The sequence below is a fragment of the Filicampus tigris genome, chromosome 19 (genome assembly GCF_054856515.1).
Source record: "Filicampus tigris isolate MCC_2025a chromosome 19, RoL_Ftig_1.0, whole genome shotgun sequence".
NCBI lineage: Eukaryota > Metazoa > Chordata > Actinopteri > Syngnathiformes > Syngnathidae > Filicampus > Filicampus tigris.
The window spans coordinates 1,072,717-1,088,711 of record NC_141235.1 but is presented as its reverse complement, the minus strand read 5'-3'; the positions used below and the strand labels follow the sequence as shown (position 1 = coordinate 1,088,711).

Here is a 15,995-nt window from a genome sequence, read left to right as displayed (position 1 = left end):
CATAAAAAGAAACAAAGTAAGACCATGCGCGGTCCAAATGAACAAAAGTGAGAAAAAAGAAATGACCTTTCACAAAATCGCATATCAGCTTCAGCGGATTCATTTGGACACTCAACAAGCAACTTGCGATTTTCGTCAACTACTGAAAAAACGTCCCACTGCAGCACGCAACTTGCGTTCAGGCCCCGAGAACACGGATGCTGAATGAAGACCATCAAAGCACGCCAGCAGGTGGACGTGACACCGTCACACCAAAATGGACCAATGAGAAGCCGCGATGGAAAATCCCAAACGCACACACGGTGATGCAAACACATCAGCATGTTTCGAACAATTTTATACAGTAAGTGTCTCAAAAGATTCAAGTAAAACTCTCAAAATAACTTGACTTTTTTTTTTTAAAAAAGATCTATCAAGAAAGAAAGAAAATAACTTATAACTTATATCAAAAATGTCACTAAATCAACGTAATACTAAAAAAAAAAAAAAAAAATAAGACTTGTAAATTTAAATCAATAAAAAAGACTCATTAAAAACTAGTAAAAATTTATAAACAATATTGAAAAAAAAATGTTGCATTATAACATATTGAATAAAAAATTTTGCCTCTAAATTCCTCACATTTGGAAGTCTGGTAATAAGGGTCTGCAAAAACTATGGAATTTGGACATTTCTAAAGTGCAGGAATCCTGTAAAACAATTATTCGAGTAACTCAAATAATTCCACACATTCTGTCTACATTTCATGGTATTGTTTTGTTATAATTGATTTCATTTATATTGGCAATTACGCAATTCAATTCGGAATCTGTCAACTTTTCCTGAAAATTACACAAATTTTGAAATTTGTAGGACTGAAAGAAGACAAAAGTAAGCATCTGGTCTAGAGGTGAAAGGATGAAATAACTCGACTAAATTGATTCGGAGAGTATTCACAACGCTTGACTTTTACCACATTTATGTTGCGTTAGGTTATTTTAAATTGGACTGAATCCCTTCCTTCCCCTTCGACAATTCGACAACTGTGAAAGACAGAAGTAGAGGACGGAAGTATTTGTACTTGGTTAGGTGGCACCACTGAGAGAGGTGGCACATCTTACCCCAGTAGGAGAGTGCACGGAAGCAGGAAGCCAGGCGGAAGCCGCCGGCGTTCTCCTGCTCGTCTTTGTCGTGGCCGTTGCGGACCCGGTATCCGTTTTGGAAAAGCTCGCCCGTGGATTTCTTGCGCCGCCTCGTGGCAGGCACGGTTTGGACGCCGCCGTCGGCCCCCTTGTACACTAACATCTTGGTGGGAATCATTTCTGGACGTCTTTGAGCCCAAACGAGAAAGGTCTGTCCTCCGCGCTAGCCCGCTAGTGCGCTTATGGCGAGCTTAAAGTCGTCAGGATATTAGCGTGGCGGTGGCGGCAGCTTCTATAAGCTTCTTTCGGATTCATCCAGAGAAGCGGGAAGCAAGCGTGTCCATCAACCTGACCTCCGGGTCAGCCCTTAGAGCCCGCAACAAATGTCCTGTTCCCTTAAGCTTCGCAAAAGAACAGCTTATTGTTTTTCAGCGGGAACATGCCGATCACGTGACATCATGCGTGTGTGTAACGACGGGGAAAAGCTGCGATACAGTTTTTCTTTTTTGGGTTGGCTCGCTTAATCCCGGAAATAATGACAGATGTTGTACAGTAACAGCCATTGTTGTGCGAGTTGAATTAGAGAAAAAATACTTCAATGGTAGCATTAAATAAGTTGGCCACAATATTCATTAAATGCGTTTTATAATATTGCTATTTGATATTGAATTGATTTTAGTGTATTGCTTTATTTTTTCACATTTTATATTCATTGTATTTTTGCATATTCACTAAGGCTATCCACATATTCATTTTAATCACTTTTTTAAATGTTTTTTTAAATTTTGTTTTATTTTAATGTTGTATTTTACACATTGTTCAATAAGAATTAAACAAGTTAAGTAATAGCCACTAGTAATCTAGACTATTCTACAGACTAAAATAAGTTACTAGAATAAGTTACTTTTCATTTAAAAATATCATGTCCACAATATCAATATTGTAATTAAAATGATCAGAAAATCAAGTATATATTCGAGCGTACCTAAAGAAGTGGCCGATGTGTTGACGGTAGTGCGACGGTGGCCCAGTATGTCCACTGGGTGGCGCCAGCCTCAAAATCAAAGCGACCAGTTCCACCTGAAGTTTTAGCAACATATTCGCAGCCCACATGACATTACGCAACATATTTATCACACTTTTGTGTTTGCTTGTGTGCGCGCTTGGCTTTGTTCCTCGCCAGAAAAAAAAGGATGGAATTTTTTTTTTTTTTAAAGCCATCTGCAATGATTCCCCCATAATCCTTCATTTCCTGTCACCGTCAAAGCCTGTTACTGTTTTTCTGGGAGAGTTGGGGGGGGGGGGTGTTATGGCGTTCCAATCATTGCCTGATTACATTCAAGTGTGATTTGCCTGCACAGGTGAAGGACGCACGTGTAGCACTGCACTTAACACAAACACGTGCACACACGCGCACCCGCGAACCCACACACACGCACGCACGCACAGGTTCTCAAACTGGGGTCTGCTTGTTGGTCAGAAAAATAATTTGTAGTAAATTATTGTGTAATATTGTTTTTTAGTCTTTTTTGAATGCATAAAACAAATCTAAATAGTCATGCCTTTGGGAAAATGAGTTTGATTTCTTCTGTGCACATGCTTGTAACTCAAATAATTTCATAAGAAAAATGCCACTGTATAATATTGTAGCAACGTAAAAAAAACGTATAGTAATGACATAATTAAATAGAATGCAAATAATTAAATAGTTTATGCCACAGTTTTTGCTTCATTTCAATGGACATTGTGCTGCTCCTGATTTGCACACCTTAGCCACTTGGGGGCAGTATAAAACAGAAATAACTGAATTTCATCTTATCTTCAAATAGGCAAATTCGTTATGATTTTGGGCATGGAAACAATTGAGTTCACTTTTTTTTTCTGTAAAAAAAGATGAAATTGTTGTGGTAGCATGACAAGTTCCTCTGGAACGTAGGCAACGTTTTCTTTTCATTTGGGGTACGTGTGCCAACCCTGTGTTTCAGTGGCGTTCTGATGATGGACCCCCAGAGTTTGAGAAGCGGCGGCGGCGTGGAGTCAAGCTTACCGAGCCAGCTCCGGTTCAGGTAGACGGACACGAAGACGGGCGGCACGGTGAAGAAGTCCACCAACGAGTTGACCTCCAGCCAGAACCACAACTTGTCGTTGGCCGCGATGAACTGCCGACGACAACATTTCATTTATTCGGATTACTTTCATGCCAGCGCTCTTTAATAACAATCACAACTTTGTTAACACACGAGGACACGTCATAATTCAGGTAAGAGTCAAATGGACGTGTGGGTATTTGTGTATTCAATTAATTTCTAAATTTGAAAGAATCTATTATACATAAATATATACAAGATTATAATCTGCAAAAACTCAACTCTACAATATCATTTTGAAGTCTATCATTATGGCATATTTACACTTCCATACTTTTAATTTATTTTCGAAAGTGTTTTACTTACATTTCATTTCCTCCGAATGTATTCATTTTACTTCATACCAAATGTCCATACATGTAACACACATTTAATGTTGTGTGTTTTAATGTTACAATTCTATGACTATAGTAAAAATAAATTATTTCTCCTCATTTATATTATTGGACATATTTTCGCATTTTTAATCTCATATTTCTGGCACATCAATCTTTGTTTGTATATGAATAGTAATTTAATTACTGTACAAAGTGTATTGTTCTATTGTCTGTGTCAAAGGAAAACAAGGACACAAAAGAAACATTTGATTCTTGATTTGTAATTTTTCAAATGCCATAATAAAAGCTTTGCGTTTTCAAAAATAGCAAAAATCAAATAAAAATGCACTAAACAGGAAGAAAATATGCAGTTAAATAAGAGTAAGAGAGTGGAGTAAGGTTATATGTAAAAGTAGCAGCAAAGTCATGAACATTTGAAAATGTTGAAAAAAAAAAAAATCAAAATAAATTCTCAATTATAGTCTCATGTTCACAATGGTGTGCCTTCAGCACTGAGGACGGTGGGATTGATTTGCTTTGCTTTTACTCACTCGAAGGCCAAAGTAGAGCAGAAAGAAGATGTTGAAGGCCATGTCAATCTGCAGCGTGACGTCCTCGTAGAAGTTCTGACACGACTCGATGGGACTGCGGGAAACACAAACACGACAAAAAGTCCACATCAGCGACCACCGCGTCACCGTTGGGATTTACCAGCGACGAGTCGTCGTCTTTTTCCCGCAAAAGACGTCAAGGAAGCGTGACTTCTTCGTAAGTGCAGTGGATGGCAACATAACGCATGCACTCGCAAGCATTGCCTGGGTGCATATCTCTCGTTAACCCTTAAAAAGCTGCCACGCACACACACAAGCATGTGTGTGTGTGTGTTTTTATTTGGGGTGGTGGTGCGGAAAGCAGCAGTTTAAGGCTTAAGTGCATGCAGAAGTCACGTCCGCTCGCAGGACGGCGGGCGTCAGGCAGCCATAAGAAATGTTGTCGGGGAGCCTCACCCTCAATAAACACTTGTATCTGGCACAAATAAAGAGAAATCATTAAACCGGGCACAAGTTAGAAGCATGCTGCATTTATTTCATGATCTTGATCTATTCCGTGAACACCGCACCTCAAATAAATGCTACTCCCGCCCCCACATCGCAGGAGAAATTAAATTGCGTTTGCTCAAATTGATGCCATGTCCTAATTCATCATCAGGTGAGTCGTCCAAAAAACAAACAAACAAAAAAAAAACACTGCACCGCAAAATAGACTCTTAAAAGTCTCACCTCAAGTAAACACAATGCGCCAAATAATGGCCAGGTGCATCACCCTGTCAAAAAAAAAAAAAGAAAAAAAAAAGAAAGAAACACTGCATTGCCTTCTTTTGTACTCTCACAATTAATCAATATTGTTTTTCTTCAAATAATGGCCTCACTTTTATTTGACGCCATGTCACAATCAATGATTTAGTGAGTCGTCTACTTGGAAAAAAAAATTATACACTGCATCTCAAATAGCCACTTTGCATTTCCTCAAATAAAGGCCTCCCCTGTGAGTTGCCCCAATTAATTGTTTGACGCATTAACCCAGTGAATAAAATATAAACTGCATCCCAAAGAGAATAAATGAATGCCGTATTGATTCTGCTCTAGTTTAATACAGTAGAATTATCTGAAGGGGAGAATATATTCAAAATTTGGTACATTTTATGAAATAAGTCTAATAATTTTTTTTTTTTTTTTTAAATAAACATGTACATAAAGGTCCGAAGCCATTCTATGAGGGTGAGTGAGAAGTGGACAACCTTCAGCAGCTCCAAGCACAACAAGGTCATGTGCTGTGTAATACGCCGCAGATTCAATCAAGCTAATTTTGTTACCTGAAGTCACAAAAATATAAAGTGACTTTGATGAAAAACAGGGCTCTATCCATGACATTTAAAATACAATACCAATAACAATCTTACTGTATGTTTTTGATGTTAGCCAAAGATGATGACCGTCCCGCTTATATTTGCATTCACTGAAGAGTTTCGTAGTTGCAATACTGTCTGTGGACTGTAATGACAACAAGCAATGGACAGAAGCTAGCATATCAATTGGCCTTCCTGCTGTTTTTCAAGTCTGCAGCGTGACAAGTGAATTTGAAAGCAAATCAAGCAAGTCCCAACTCGTACGCTTGAAGCCGAGCGGCCTCGACGGGTCAGCTGACTCGCTTCCAGCCGGACCGCGCTGCAAGCGCGTCCGTCATCGAGCTCCCAGCTAATTACAGGAAGGAAAGGCCGGACTCCGCCAAAGTCGACTGCAGAGCCCAACCCAACGGGGCCCGCAGGTGAAAAATGAGCTCTGGAACATGGCCGGGGGTTGAAAGTTCACCGCTCATCGGGTGAAAAGGGAACGAGAGCGCGGCGTGAAAGTGGACACCGGCTCGTTGACATGATGCAGCCGCCCGAGCCGAGCCGGGCCGCCGGCGCTTCATAATGTCACGGCCACGTCCTAATGGCCGCTTCCTGCTTTGTCTTCTTCTTCTTCCTGCCGTCTACTCAACGATTGTTTTCAGCCGCAACAGGAACTTTGGACTTTCCCTTGTCTTTATTGACCTTTTCATCGTGGCACAAACTTTGATAGCGCCATTAGTAAGCAAACGCTGAATTTAGCCACCTGAGCTTGAACGTGCAACGCGTCAGTTGAAAAAAATCTTTCAAAATGAGACGAAACAGTGGCCATCATTGACATTTGACCTTTTCACCGAAACTCAGGTGGCACCATGACCAAAGAAAGCTTTCTATGCCGCTTCACTCAAGCGAAGTGTCAGGCCGGAGTGCCGATTTTAGCCTTCTTCTCTGCCGCCGTATTTTCAACGTGTGAGGTGTCAGTCAAAAGACATTCCTTTGCTTCGAAATTAAACGGAATGTTGGGCAAAATTTACAGTACATTTCAAGAGGCAAATTCATTCAAAAATAAACGTGTTGGAAACTGGGCCACAATGAACATGATCATTGAAGGATGGACTCACTGAATTTTCTGACGCTTGGATTAACAGCACAACTGTGCACTTTTTGATATCGAAATAATGTGACGTGCGGGGGGAAAAAAAAAATAATACTCACTCTGAGGAATCAATGAAGTATATCACCAGAGCTCCAATGCTGAGGGCAAAGACGAGCACCACCTGAAAGACAAGAAAAGTCGATTGTTATTGTTGCTGACGCAAAGTTAGCCCATCTTACAAACGAAGGCTTGTTCACGTCCAGCACAGTATTTGTGTTATTTGTGGGCAAAATGTGATTACACACCCCTCACTTACCGTGTCCATGTCAAAGTGTAAATAAATACACCAGGTGACGGACAGCGGCGTCTTCTTTCAAGCAACCGGGGAAAAACACACACTACCCTCTGTGCAAACAACACGCACACAAATTGTCTTTTCGGACTTTTTTTTGCGTGCACATCAATTGTCGCGATAAATCCATATTTCAAGTAGGGCTCCTGGTAATTTTTTTTCCTTCTTGGCCACAGGCTCTTGTGTTGAATCCTCACTGGGCCTTTTCCCCATTGCAAAGAAACTTCCCAAATACGTATTGCTCGATATATTATTATTCATTTGGCTAGCTTGTGGGTTTAATATTAGCGTGACGCGACCAAGACAATTAGCGTCTTGACATGAGTCAGTCATAAGATAAGATAAGAATATGATAGGAAATGGATCCGTTTATGCACAAATATGGGTCATTCCCAAGTTTTCACACTTTCTATATGGTAACTGTCAGTAACGCGTATCACACACGTCCTCCACGAAAGCGCTCATGGAGGTGAGGGAGGGAGAGGGGCGAGGCTTTTACGCATTAGGCGAGCTGGCATTCATCCATTTCCAAATGACACAAAAGGCCGTCCAGAACAGGAGAGCAGCCGGCATCCATTATGAATGAGCGCGGCCCCAATTCATCTCTATGATGTGCAATTGCATTAGCTAAAAAAAAAAAAAAAAAAAAACGTTGCCAGCATGAATTTTTAATAAACATTTTTCCTCTTTTGGGAGACAGGAAATCTCTTTGTGGCTCCATGCGACAAGCAGAAGCATTAAAGCCGCTACTGCTCTGGCAAGGACAAGAATAAAGTATTACGAAAAACATTTTTACATATTATGACATATTATATTATATTCACATTCATTGTTAGTGTCAACACTTCCTGTACCCGAGTCTGGCAAGTGTACCAGCATCATTGTCGCCTATATTGTACCGTATGTATGAATAGTTAATAGGCAAGATGTCAACAAGTTGTTGAGGCCTTGGAGACTCGTTAGAAGACGGTGACCAAGTGTAGCGGGACGCGACCGTGACGTGAACAAAGCACAGCAGGGATTTACACAAAAGCCAACGTGGAAATAAATACAAAAAATTGTGTCCAGTGGTACGTCAACTTCCAAGAGGCACGACTTGTTTCAGCTTCAGGCAATCGGCCACTAGAGGGCACCAGAAAACTTCACAACATCCGGCCACTATCAGTTCGTCGTAAAAGTACACAAATGGGTTGTGCTTTGAGCAGGTATTTTGCCCAGTGTCTTTTTTTGTTTTCGGAGAATGTGAGTGATGAGAAGAAGAAGCGGACGATGTCCAGAGAAATAATACCTGGTGCCAGGGGGCTGGGACATAAGCGATGGTGCCCAAAACACTCAAAGTGGGTGTGTTATGTTATATAGGTTGCACAACAACGAGCAGTCGCAACCTGAAGTGCGATCGTGTATGTGTGTGTGTGTGTGTGTGTGTGTGTGTGTGTGTGTGTGCGCGCTACATGCAACATATCATCCAGCGTATGAACGCCACCATGCTGCTGCCACCATGTTTGTCGTAGCGTCTGTGTTGTGATTTAAGCCTCCCTGGCAGCGGGCCAAACAGCCCGAGGAGCTTAGCGTGGCTCAAGTCCACTCTCGTACATCGACTGCGCCCACCACCAGCATTGACAATCATTCCGGGGACATGTTGTGCCAATTCAAGCGCTTGATTGCCAAAATCACATTTGAGCTGGCAAGCGGGCGCAACAACACAATGTTTGGAAACAGGAAGTGAAATGATGACAATGTTGTGTTGTACGTTTGGGCCTGAAAAAAAAAAAAAAAAAAAAAAAAAAAATCACCACACGACCATCACCCATTCCTAGGCAGAATTCCCGATTTGCGAAAATGAAATGAAATGTATGTTTGGGCGCAGATGAAAGGGCAGAAGAGGTCATCCAATCTTGCGGACTTCCTCGACACGTTGGCCTCTCGTAATTCGAGACGCCGTGTGACCGACTCATCGGCTGCTTTCATTGGACAGATGCTCAAAAGCAGCAACGGCGGTGCCGTACGGACATGCTGTTTGAGCAAAACAGAGAGAGACTATGTCGGAGAAAAAAAGGATGGCCCGCTGCAGTAAAATATCTAACATGCAGAAACTAGAGATGTTGCTTTTTAAGAAAAATTATGAATGTCTCAAAACTATTGAGGATGGTTGCGCTTCCTTAAAAGGGCAAACTATTGATGTTGAATATACTTTACATTTTTTTTTTTTTTTTTTTTTTTTTAAATCACTCGTGTCAAATTGCCTGCTGCAGGATAACGCCAATTTACTGTCAGATTTTCTTTGCCTTGAGTATCGGTGGCTACACGTTGTGTAGTTGAAAAATATGATTGACATGTTCAAAGGCTGTTTTGGAACAAGTACCCTCTTGACTGTTGTGAACTTCTCTAAACGCAGGTGCGGATGGAGGGCGGCGCCACGCAAACGCAAGCGCTGATCCCGTGCGTGTGTGTCAACCAATAAGGCATCGAATGACAGACGGGATCCCCCGTGGCTTGCGTGTCATCACAGACGCATTGTTGTCAAAGTCAACACGCTTTTATTTCAGGCTCCCGAGAGGCCAGAGCAAATAAAACTGGATTGACTCAAACACTACATGCTGCTAATTAAAGCATCAGCCAGACAAAGTGGATAGAAAGCAAAACAAAAGCAATTTAGGCCAAACAATTCTCACCCGGACTGGGCGCATTCGCAGGCAATTTTTTTTTTTTTAAACGCATCATATTAGTTTAGGAAAAAAAAAAAAGAAAAAAAGAAAAAAATCAACTCCTATTCCAAATCGACTGTTTCCCCTTCCTTCGTCTGTACAGACATAAAACTATCGAAATCAAAACATTTTAAATGAACCCCAAAAGCTCGTGCATGCCATTCATTGACAGAAACGAGGACAAAGGGCTTTTTCGCTAGAATTATAGTTTGTTTTACTAAGTAAGTCTTATAAACCTAACATGTAGTTTCAGTTAGTTTTCATATTTTAAAACCATTTTTGTTTTTATTTTGTGACCGAAAATACTTACTCAATTTCAGCTTGAGTCATTTTATTCCTTTTCGTGAACTCTAACAACCTTGGTTATGTTGTCTCATGTACAACATTATATACTATGTATCGATGTGTATCCATGTACGAGCCGACAATAAGTGTACACATGTGCATATGTGTGACAATGGGCATTAGCGTGGCCCATTAAAGGGCTGAATGCACACACATCTGCTAACTTTCGCTAAGCCGCCGTTGCTGTGGCGACAACACTCGCTACTACTGCTGTACTTTCAGTTCATGTATTATGTCGTGCCTGCTGCGATTGGGGGCTTAAAAAAAAATAAAAAAAAAAAAATTGTTGGCATGCCGCTGCTTTCAACAGCACTCCAATGAGTGAGCATTTGGCCTCAAATTTGGTGTGACATTTTTGTTTGGGAATTTTGTTTCCAAAATAAAATGCCTTGGCTCAAAAAAGATTGGGAAAGCCTTCTCTATGAACTGAGGTAATTCCACTCACTAAGCCAGTGAGTCGCCGTGGCAACCGCCCTCACTTGACCAGATGTGATGCCTCCCTCGCTCTCTCCGAGGGGCATTATGGGATGCCGGAGCGTGACCTTAATACACTGTTTAAAGCTCCCTCCGCTCTTTGCACGTCTCTTCGGAAACGAGCCGGCCAACAAGCATCAGACGCCAAACGTCACGGCTCAGCACTCACCAGGACTCGTCCCGTCAGCGTCTGAGCGGAGATCATCACTCCCGCCCAATCTTTCACCGACGTCATCCATCCCACCTCGCTGGCCGCCGCCGCCTCATCTTTGTCGGCACGTTTGAGGACGCCGTCGGCCGGGCTCAGCCGGTGCACGTCCTGACCCGCCGATGACGAGCACCACGGGGGATATAAAAGTGGGACATTGGTGTCAATACTCATGTAGGATTCATAAAAATATACGTTGGACATAAGAAGGCTACAAACCTCTTTCCAAATCCCAGGAGAAGAAAATCCTTCTTGAACATTTGAACTTTATTTAGGGTTAATCAGCCAGCAGCTGTGTGCTGCTTCCCGGTTAAAATGGGGTTGAATGCGATTGGTTAGTTCTGAGTACAGCCAAATCCCCAGTTATGAGGGTGTGCACACTTTTGCAACCACATCTGTTTGATTATATTTGATATTGATTGATATTTTTGAATATGAGCATTGAGCGAGTGTCAAGAAAGCTGAGGGAGCCTTGAGGCTAACGTGACCTCCACGTCCATCCAGTCAGCCGTTCTTTCGTGTCCAAAGCTGTTGGCCTGTTCTTAGAGACACGCGTGTGCCTTGTAGTCCGTGCCAGCCATTTTAGCGCGTTGCATTCCGCACATGCACAGCGCACTGTTGCTATGTGTGTGTGTCCCATTACAAGTATACTGCACAGGTTTTTCCGTTCAGTTATGAACCTAAGTATTTGTTTTTAGCAGCGCTAGAGGAATAAACGTGTGAAATAGCACACGCAAGGATACAGTGAGGCAGTGACTGGAATCGCTTATTCTACCAATTATTACATCAACTATTTGAATAATCTGAGAAAATGTGATTTTGCATTATTACTGTGAACAAAACTACCAATGCCAAATATGCATGTGAGGTGCAGGTGGGATCGCCATCCTGATCTGTGACTTTGAATGTGTGTGGCTTGAGAAGGCAGGACCTGGCCTGGTGAGTGACATGGGAGCGAGCAAATGGAAGGGCAGAGTTGGTTATTGTGAGCTCATATTAGCAGACTATTTTTTTTGTACACTTTATTTGCAGCTTTACCACTCCCACACGCTTTGAAAACATTGAAACTATTATTCCTTAACACCTGTTCTAATCTCGCTCACAGTCCAGGAACATCATTTTAGCACATAGTGTTTATCTCCTCTCTTCTTCTTGTGTGACAGTTATGTTCAAATGTCGCTTAGTTGGGAAAGCAGACCAAAACGACACTATAAACACCGACATCAGGGCTATGCTCCAGCAGGTTACCTTAGTTACTGTTTCTAGGGGCTGCCAAGATGGACAGAAGGCGCTCCAAGAAGCGCAGCCACGCACTAGAAAAAGTATCGATTTGATGGATTTATATGCGCCACATGGTGAATTGGAGTCGGAAAAGCCATCTGACGCCTTGGCGCTCTGTTTCATCATTTTGTGCGTAATCCTGCTAAAAAATAAAAAAAATGTAAAAAGGAAAAATAAAAATAAAAAGGCAGTACGACAAAAATAGCCAAGCGTTAATTATGTATCCCGACACCTCACTCATCACAGTCAACTGGTGGCGGCGCTTGAAAATTCAATTAGTTGGCAAGGCGTGAAGCCGAGGCAAACAGACTACCGACCTGATAATATGTGAACAACAACACAGTTCACTTGAAGCTTATGCGATACATTGGTACCTTAAGTATGGTACCTTAGGATTTTTTCGGCCTACTTTTTGCTCTGACTTGCGAGAGTGAAATTTGAGTAACGAGCGCTGTATGCTGACAGTGAAGCATTTCAAATTATTGAACTATTCCTCGAACAAAGAAACTTTAAGTTGTCCAACAGCACTCACAGTTGAAGTTTAATCGAAAACGAAATACAAAACAAATAATATCACCATGTATTTAAAACAATACACATAGCTTAGCCTTAGAAGGGCCGCTAAGCTTAATGCTAAAAGAACAATGCCCAACGCCATTGATAAGCTAACGTTAGCATTGCTAATCGCGGTGTTATTTGGACACAAACTTAGTGGCAATTTACTTAGTGGCATTTTTTTGTGTCCTCGATGGAAAATGACTAATATCTTTCTGAGTCACTTACCAGCAGAGGAGGAGAAAGGAGGGAAAAAAAGTATTCTTCTTCGTTTGTGACTGCGTAGATTGGACTGCACCCAGGTGGCCAAATTGCACACACCGGAAGATGCTGAAATTAATTAATTGTGATGCCCAAAGTTCCTTACATGTTAATTATTGAAATTTTCTGTTTTTATAAAGTACAATATTGTATCGTGGCTATTTTTCTTCATTAAAATCACAAAGACTAAATGTTTTGTTTTTGTATGGGCGCTGAAAGGAATTCACGGCCTTTCCATTCATTTCAATGGCGAAATTTGATATGTGATTATTAAGACACGGGTATTTTGAGTTCGAGCGTGGTCACATAACGAATTAACCGTTTTATATAATTGTGCAGCATATTTTCCACCAACAAAAAGGCTGTAGACACACACTAATTTCGAAGCTACGGTGTGTTTACTTTAGAAGACATGCAGATTTGGTTGAAGCTTTTGGATGTGTCGCGTCAACAGTTTTTCTCTCTTCAAATCAGTGCATGATTTTTATAATTGAATCTACGAAATGTTGCCCAGTGAGTCCACCCCGTGGGTTTAATTGACATGGTGACACTTTCCCGCCAAAGGCGGACATTATTAACGGCAGTGGGGTAAGAGTTCAAAAGCTCAAGCTTGATGACGTCCAATTATTCTCCCCAGGTTTCGACTTGATCTGAAAAGGTCGCAGGCCGGAAAGGAGTTGTCAAAAAGTGGCATTTACTGCTATTGTGATGAGGGGGGTGAAGCGCATCCATTATTCAATTTGTCGGAATAGAAATCAGACCGCCTCAATGATGAAAGCAGACGAAGCATACTTGAAAAGTCCGTTCAGGTCATGTTGAGCAAAGCACAGCAGGCGGTCACCTTAAATGAACTGTCTAACATTTCAAGACCTCGTTTTTATTTCGACATACTTGATGTATACTTTAGTTTATATTTTTTGAAAAAAAAATAATGACAAACTTGGAAATGCTAAGCGGTGGCATATCTGAAGTGACTGGCTCTCCTTGCCCACATGCCAAGTTATGCCAGCACCGGGGTGACAAAGTGTGAGAGCAAGTGTAGATGTTTTTAAAAGGTGAAACAGAGAGTCAAAGAGTGAGAAAAATTGCAATGATATGATGGTGAGGTTTAATGACATGATAATGTGGGGGAAGGGGGGGGGGCAAGTGGGAAGTGTTCCTCGTGCACACAACACCCAGATTGACTTTACTTGGAAGTGCACACACCCGCTCCTTGCTTGCTAGTTGCTTAGCAACAACAGCAAAAAAAAAAAAAAGATTTACACAGCACGCGTGCAAAAGCCTGACGATGCATTTCTGACACGAACGAACATTTTCAGGAAGATTTATTCCAGGGATGGGGGCGGTAGATGGACGTTGGGGTGAGGAGGGCTGATTGTGGGATATGGGCCAAGTTTTGAAATTGTTGTTTTCCTGCTCAAGAAGAGCTGGACCTGCTGCTACAAAATCCGGCCAACTTGGATATGTGGACCTAAGATGCATTTGGTGCTGCTATCAAAATGGCTGAGAAGAGGACTGACGTGTGTAAGTTTTTGGGTTTTTTTTGTCAACTCCATTTCACTTTTGGCCATCGTGACGCTAGAGAGCTCCACGTATTATTATTATTATTATTATTATTATTATTATCATTATTATTATTTTGTGGCTTTATTCAGCGTCAAAAGTTTGCGAATGGCCACTCACACCGAGTGGTGGCAAAGCGAGGAGCTGCGACAGCCAACAAGTGTCAGTCAGCTGAGCGCGTTTTCGTGCCTCGGGCGGCTGCTCGTACCTTCTTCTTGTCTCGGCAGTGGCAGCAGACGGTCCACAGATACTTGAGGGTCCTCCACAGCAGGATGATGAAGAGCCCTCCGAAGAAGGTGACCATGGACGAGGCGAGAAAAGCCCACCACATGCGCTGGCCGTTGCTGTCGCACGGCACGTCGGGCGAGAAGGGGATGATGACGTTCATCTTGGCCATGTGCACCGACGGCTCCGGGCTCAGCCGCTCGCGGCTCTTCGCCATGTCGGGGCCGGGCGATCGGGCGAGTCGTCGACTCGTTTCAAAGCGGCGGGGCTCGCTGGTGCTCGGGGGCCATGGCGAGTGGGCGTCCGAGCTCCGGGGCGGCCGCAAAAGTTGGCTGGACGCGGCTCGGCTCGGCGCGGCTGTGGAGCAACTTGCTAGCGGATGGGAGGATCCGGCGTCGCGATGCCGACGCGGCTTGCTTCGGCGTGCGTCATCCGGTGCGTAAACGTCCAGTTGGAGCAGCAAAAAAATAAGGTGGAGAAGGGTCCTAAATAAATAGATGCTGCGACGTCGCTGATGATGTTGAATCCGCCTCACCTTTCTTTTCTAACAAAACAAACCAGTAAAACAAAATCCAATTGGTGGTGCAGTGGTAAGAGGAGCGGTTCGCGTGGCTGAGCGTCGCACGCTGGGAGGCGGCCTGGGCTGTGGCAGATGTACAGGTGGTGCTGGATGGAGGGATGGAGGAGGTGGAGGAGGGATGGATGGAGAGAGAGGGAGAGGAATAAGAGGAGGAGGAGGAGGGGGCGGCGCTAAAGAGTGCAGACGTGATGCTTATGAGGACAGGAGGAGGTTCGCTTGGGGTTTCATAAAAACAGAGCCGGCCCAAGCTCAATTTGGGGTCGCAGTTTAAAATAATAATAATAATAATGATGATGCTGCAAGAAACGTTGAATTGAACAATAATGGGCGTGACCACGCGTGTATCTTAAAACACATCTTTCCTCATTCAAATAAATGCAAATGCCCCAAATCCATGTGATGTCACAGGGAGGCAGATGTGCTCTCACAGACTTTTTTGGGGGGGAGACACAAGCAGCTATCAAAAAGGATGGTCAGTCATGTACGACAGGTGTATACAAACAATAAAAAGGCAATTTTCCATGCTTGGTAAACATTATGGCGAAATTATAATAGCATTTACTCGTTAGTGCTGAGAAAGATGCTGTTTGGAAGACAATTGCGGTGTTGAGTATCATAAAAAATATTAGCTAAAATATATTTTTTATTTTTACGAGTTAAGATGTGGGTATCGAGTTCAGAAGAATGTACAGTACATAACTAAATAAAATGGCTGATTTCACAGTGAGGCATCAGTGGCGCTTCCAGCGGGGTTGGCTCTCTCTAGTGGACGAATAGGGCAGCGCTGGAACGGACTCCAACTAAACCCTCCCTTAAATTGAACAAGTATCACTATTCTCCATGCCATGGCTCCGTGAATTTGTTGCTCAAAACAGTG

General features: G+C 42.6%; 1 protein-coding gene across 11 annotated transcripts in view; it reads right to left on the bottom strand.

The window, feature by feature from the left end:
* Nucleotides 1-15,018, bottom strand: part of LOC147128755 (calcium-activated potassium channel subunit alpha-1a-like) — a 44,920-nt gene extending 29,902 nt beyond the window's left edge. For 8 of the 11 annotated variants that reach the window (XM_086015855.1, XM_086015858.1, XM_086015857.1 and 5 more), the window contains exons 1-5: nt 14,522-15,018; nt 10,615-10,764; nt 6,689-6,750; nt 4,137-4,230; nt 3,169-3,280 (exon numbers count right to left, since the gene is read on the bottom strand). In XM_086015855.1, the coding sequence (XP_085871981.1) occupies nt 3,169-3,280; nt 4,137-4,230; nt 6,689-6,750; nt 10,615-10,764; nt 14,522-14,755 (652 nt within the window). In that variant the 5' untranslated portion in view covers nt 14,756-15,018. Of the gene's footprint in view, nt 1-1,100; nt 1,451-3,168; nt 3,281-4,136; nt 4,231-4,592; nt 4,612-6,688; nt 6,751-10,614; nt 10,765-10,872; nt 12,077-12,717; nt 12,790-14,521 lie in introns of those variants that run through there. The other 3 variants (XM_086015860.1, XM_086015864.1, XM_086015861.1) reach the window with 3 other exon arrangements.
* Nucleotides 15,019-15,995: the final 977 nt, after the last annotated feature.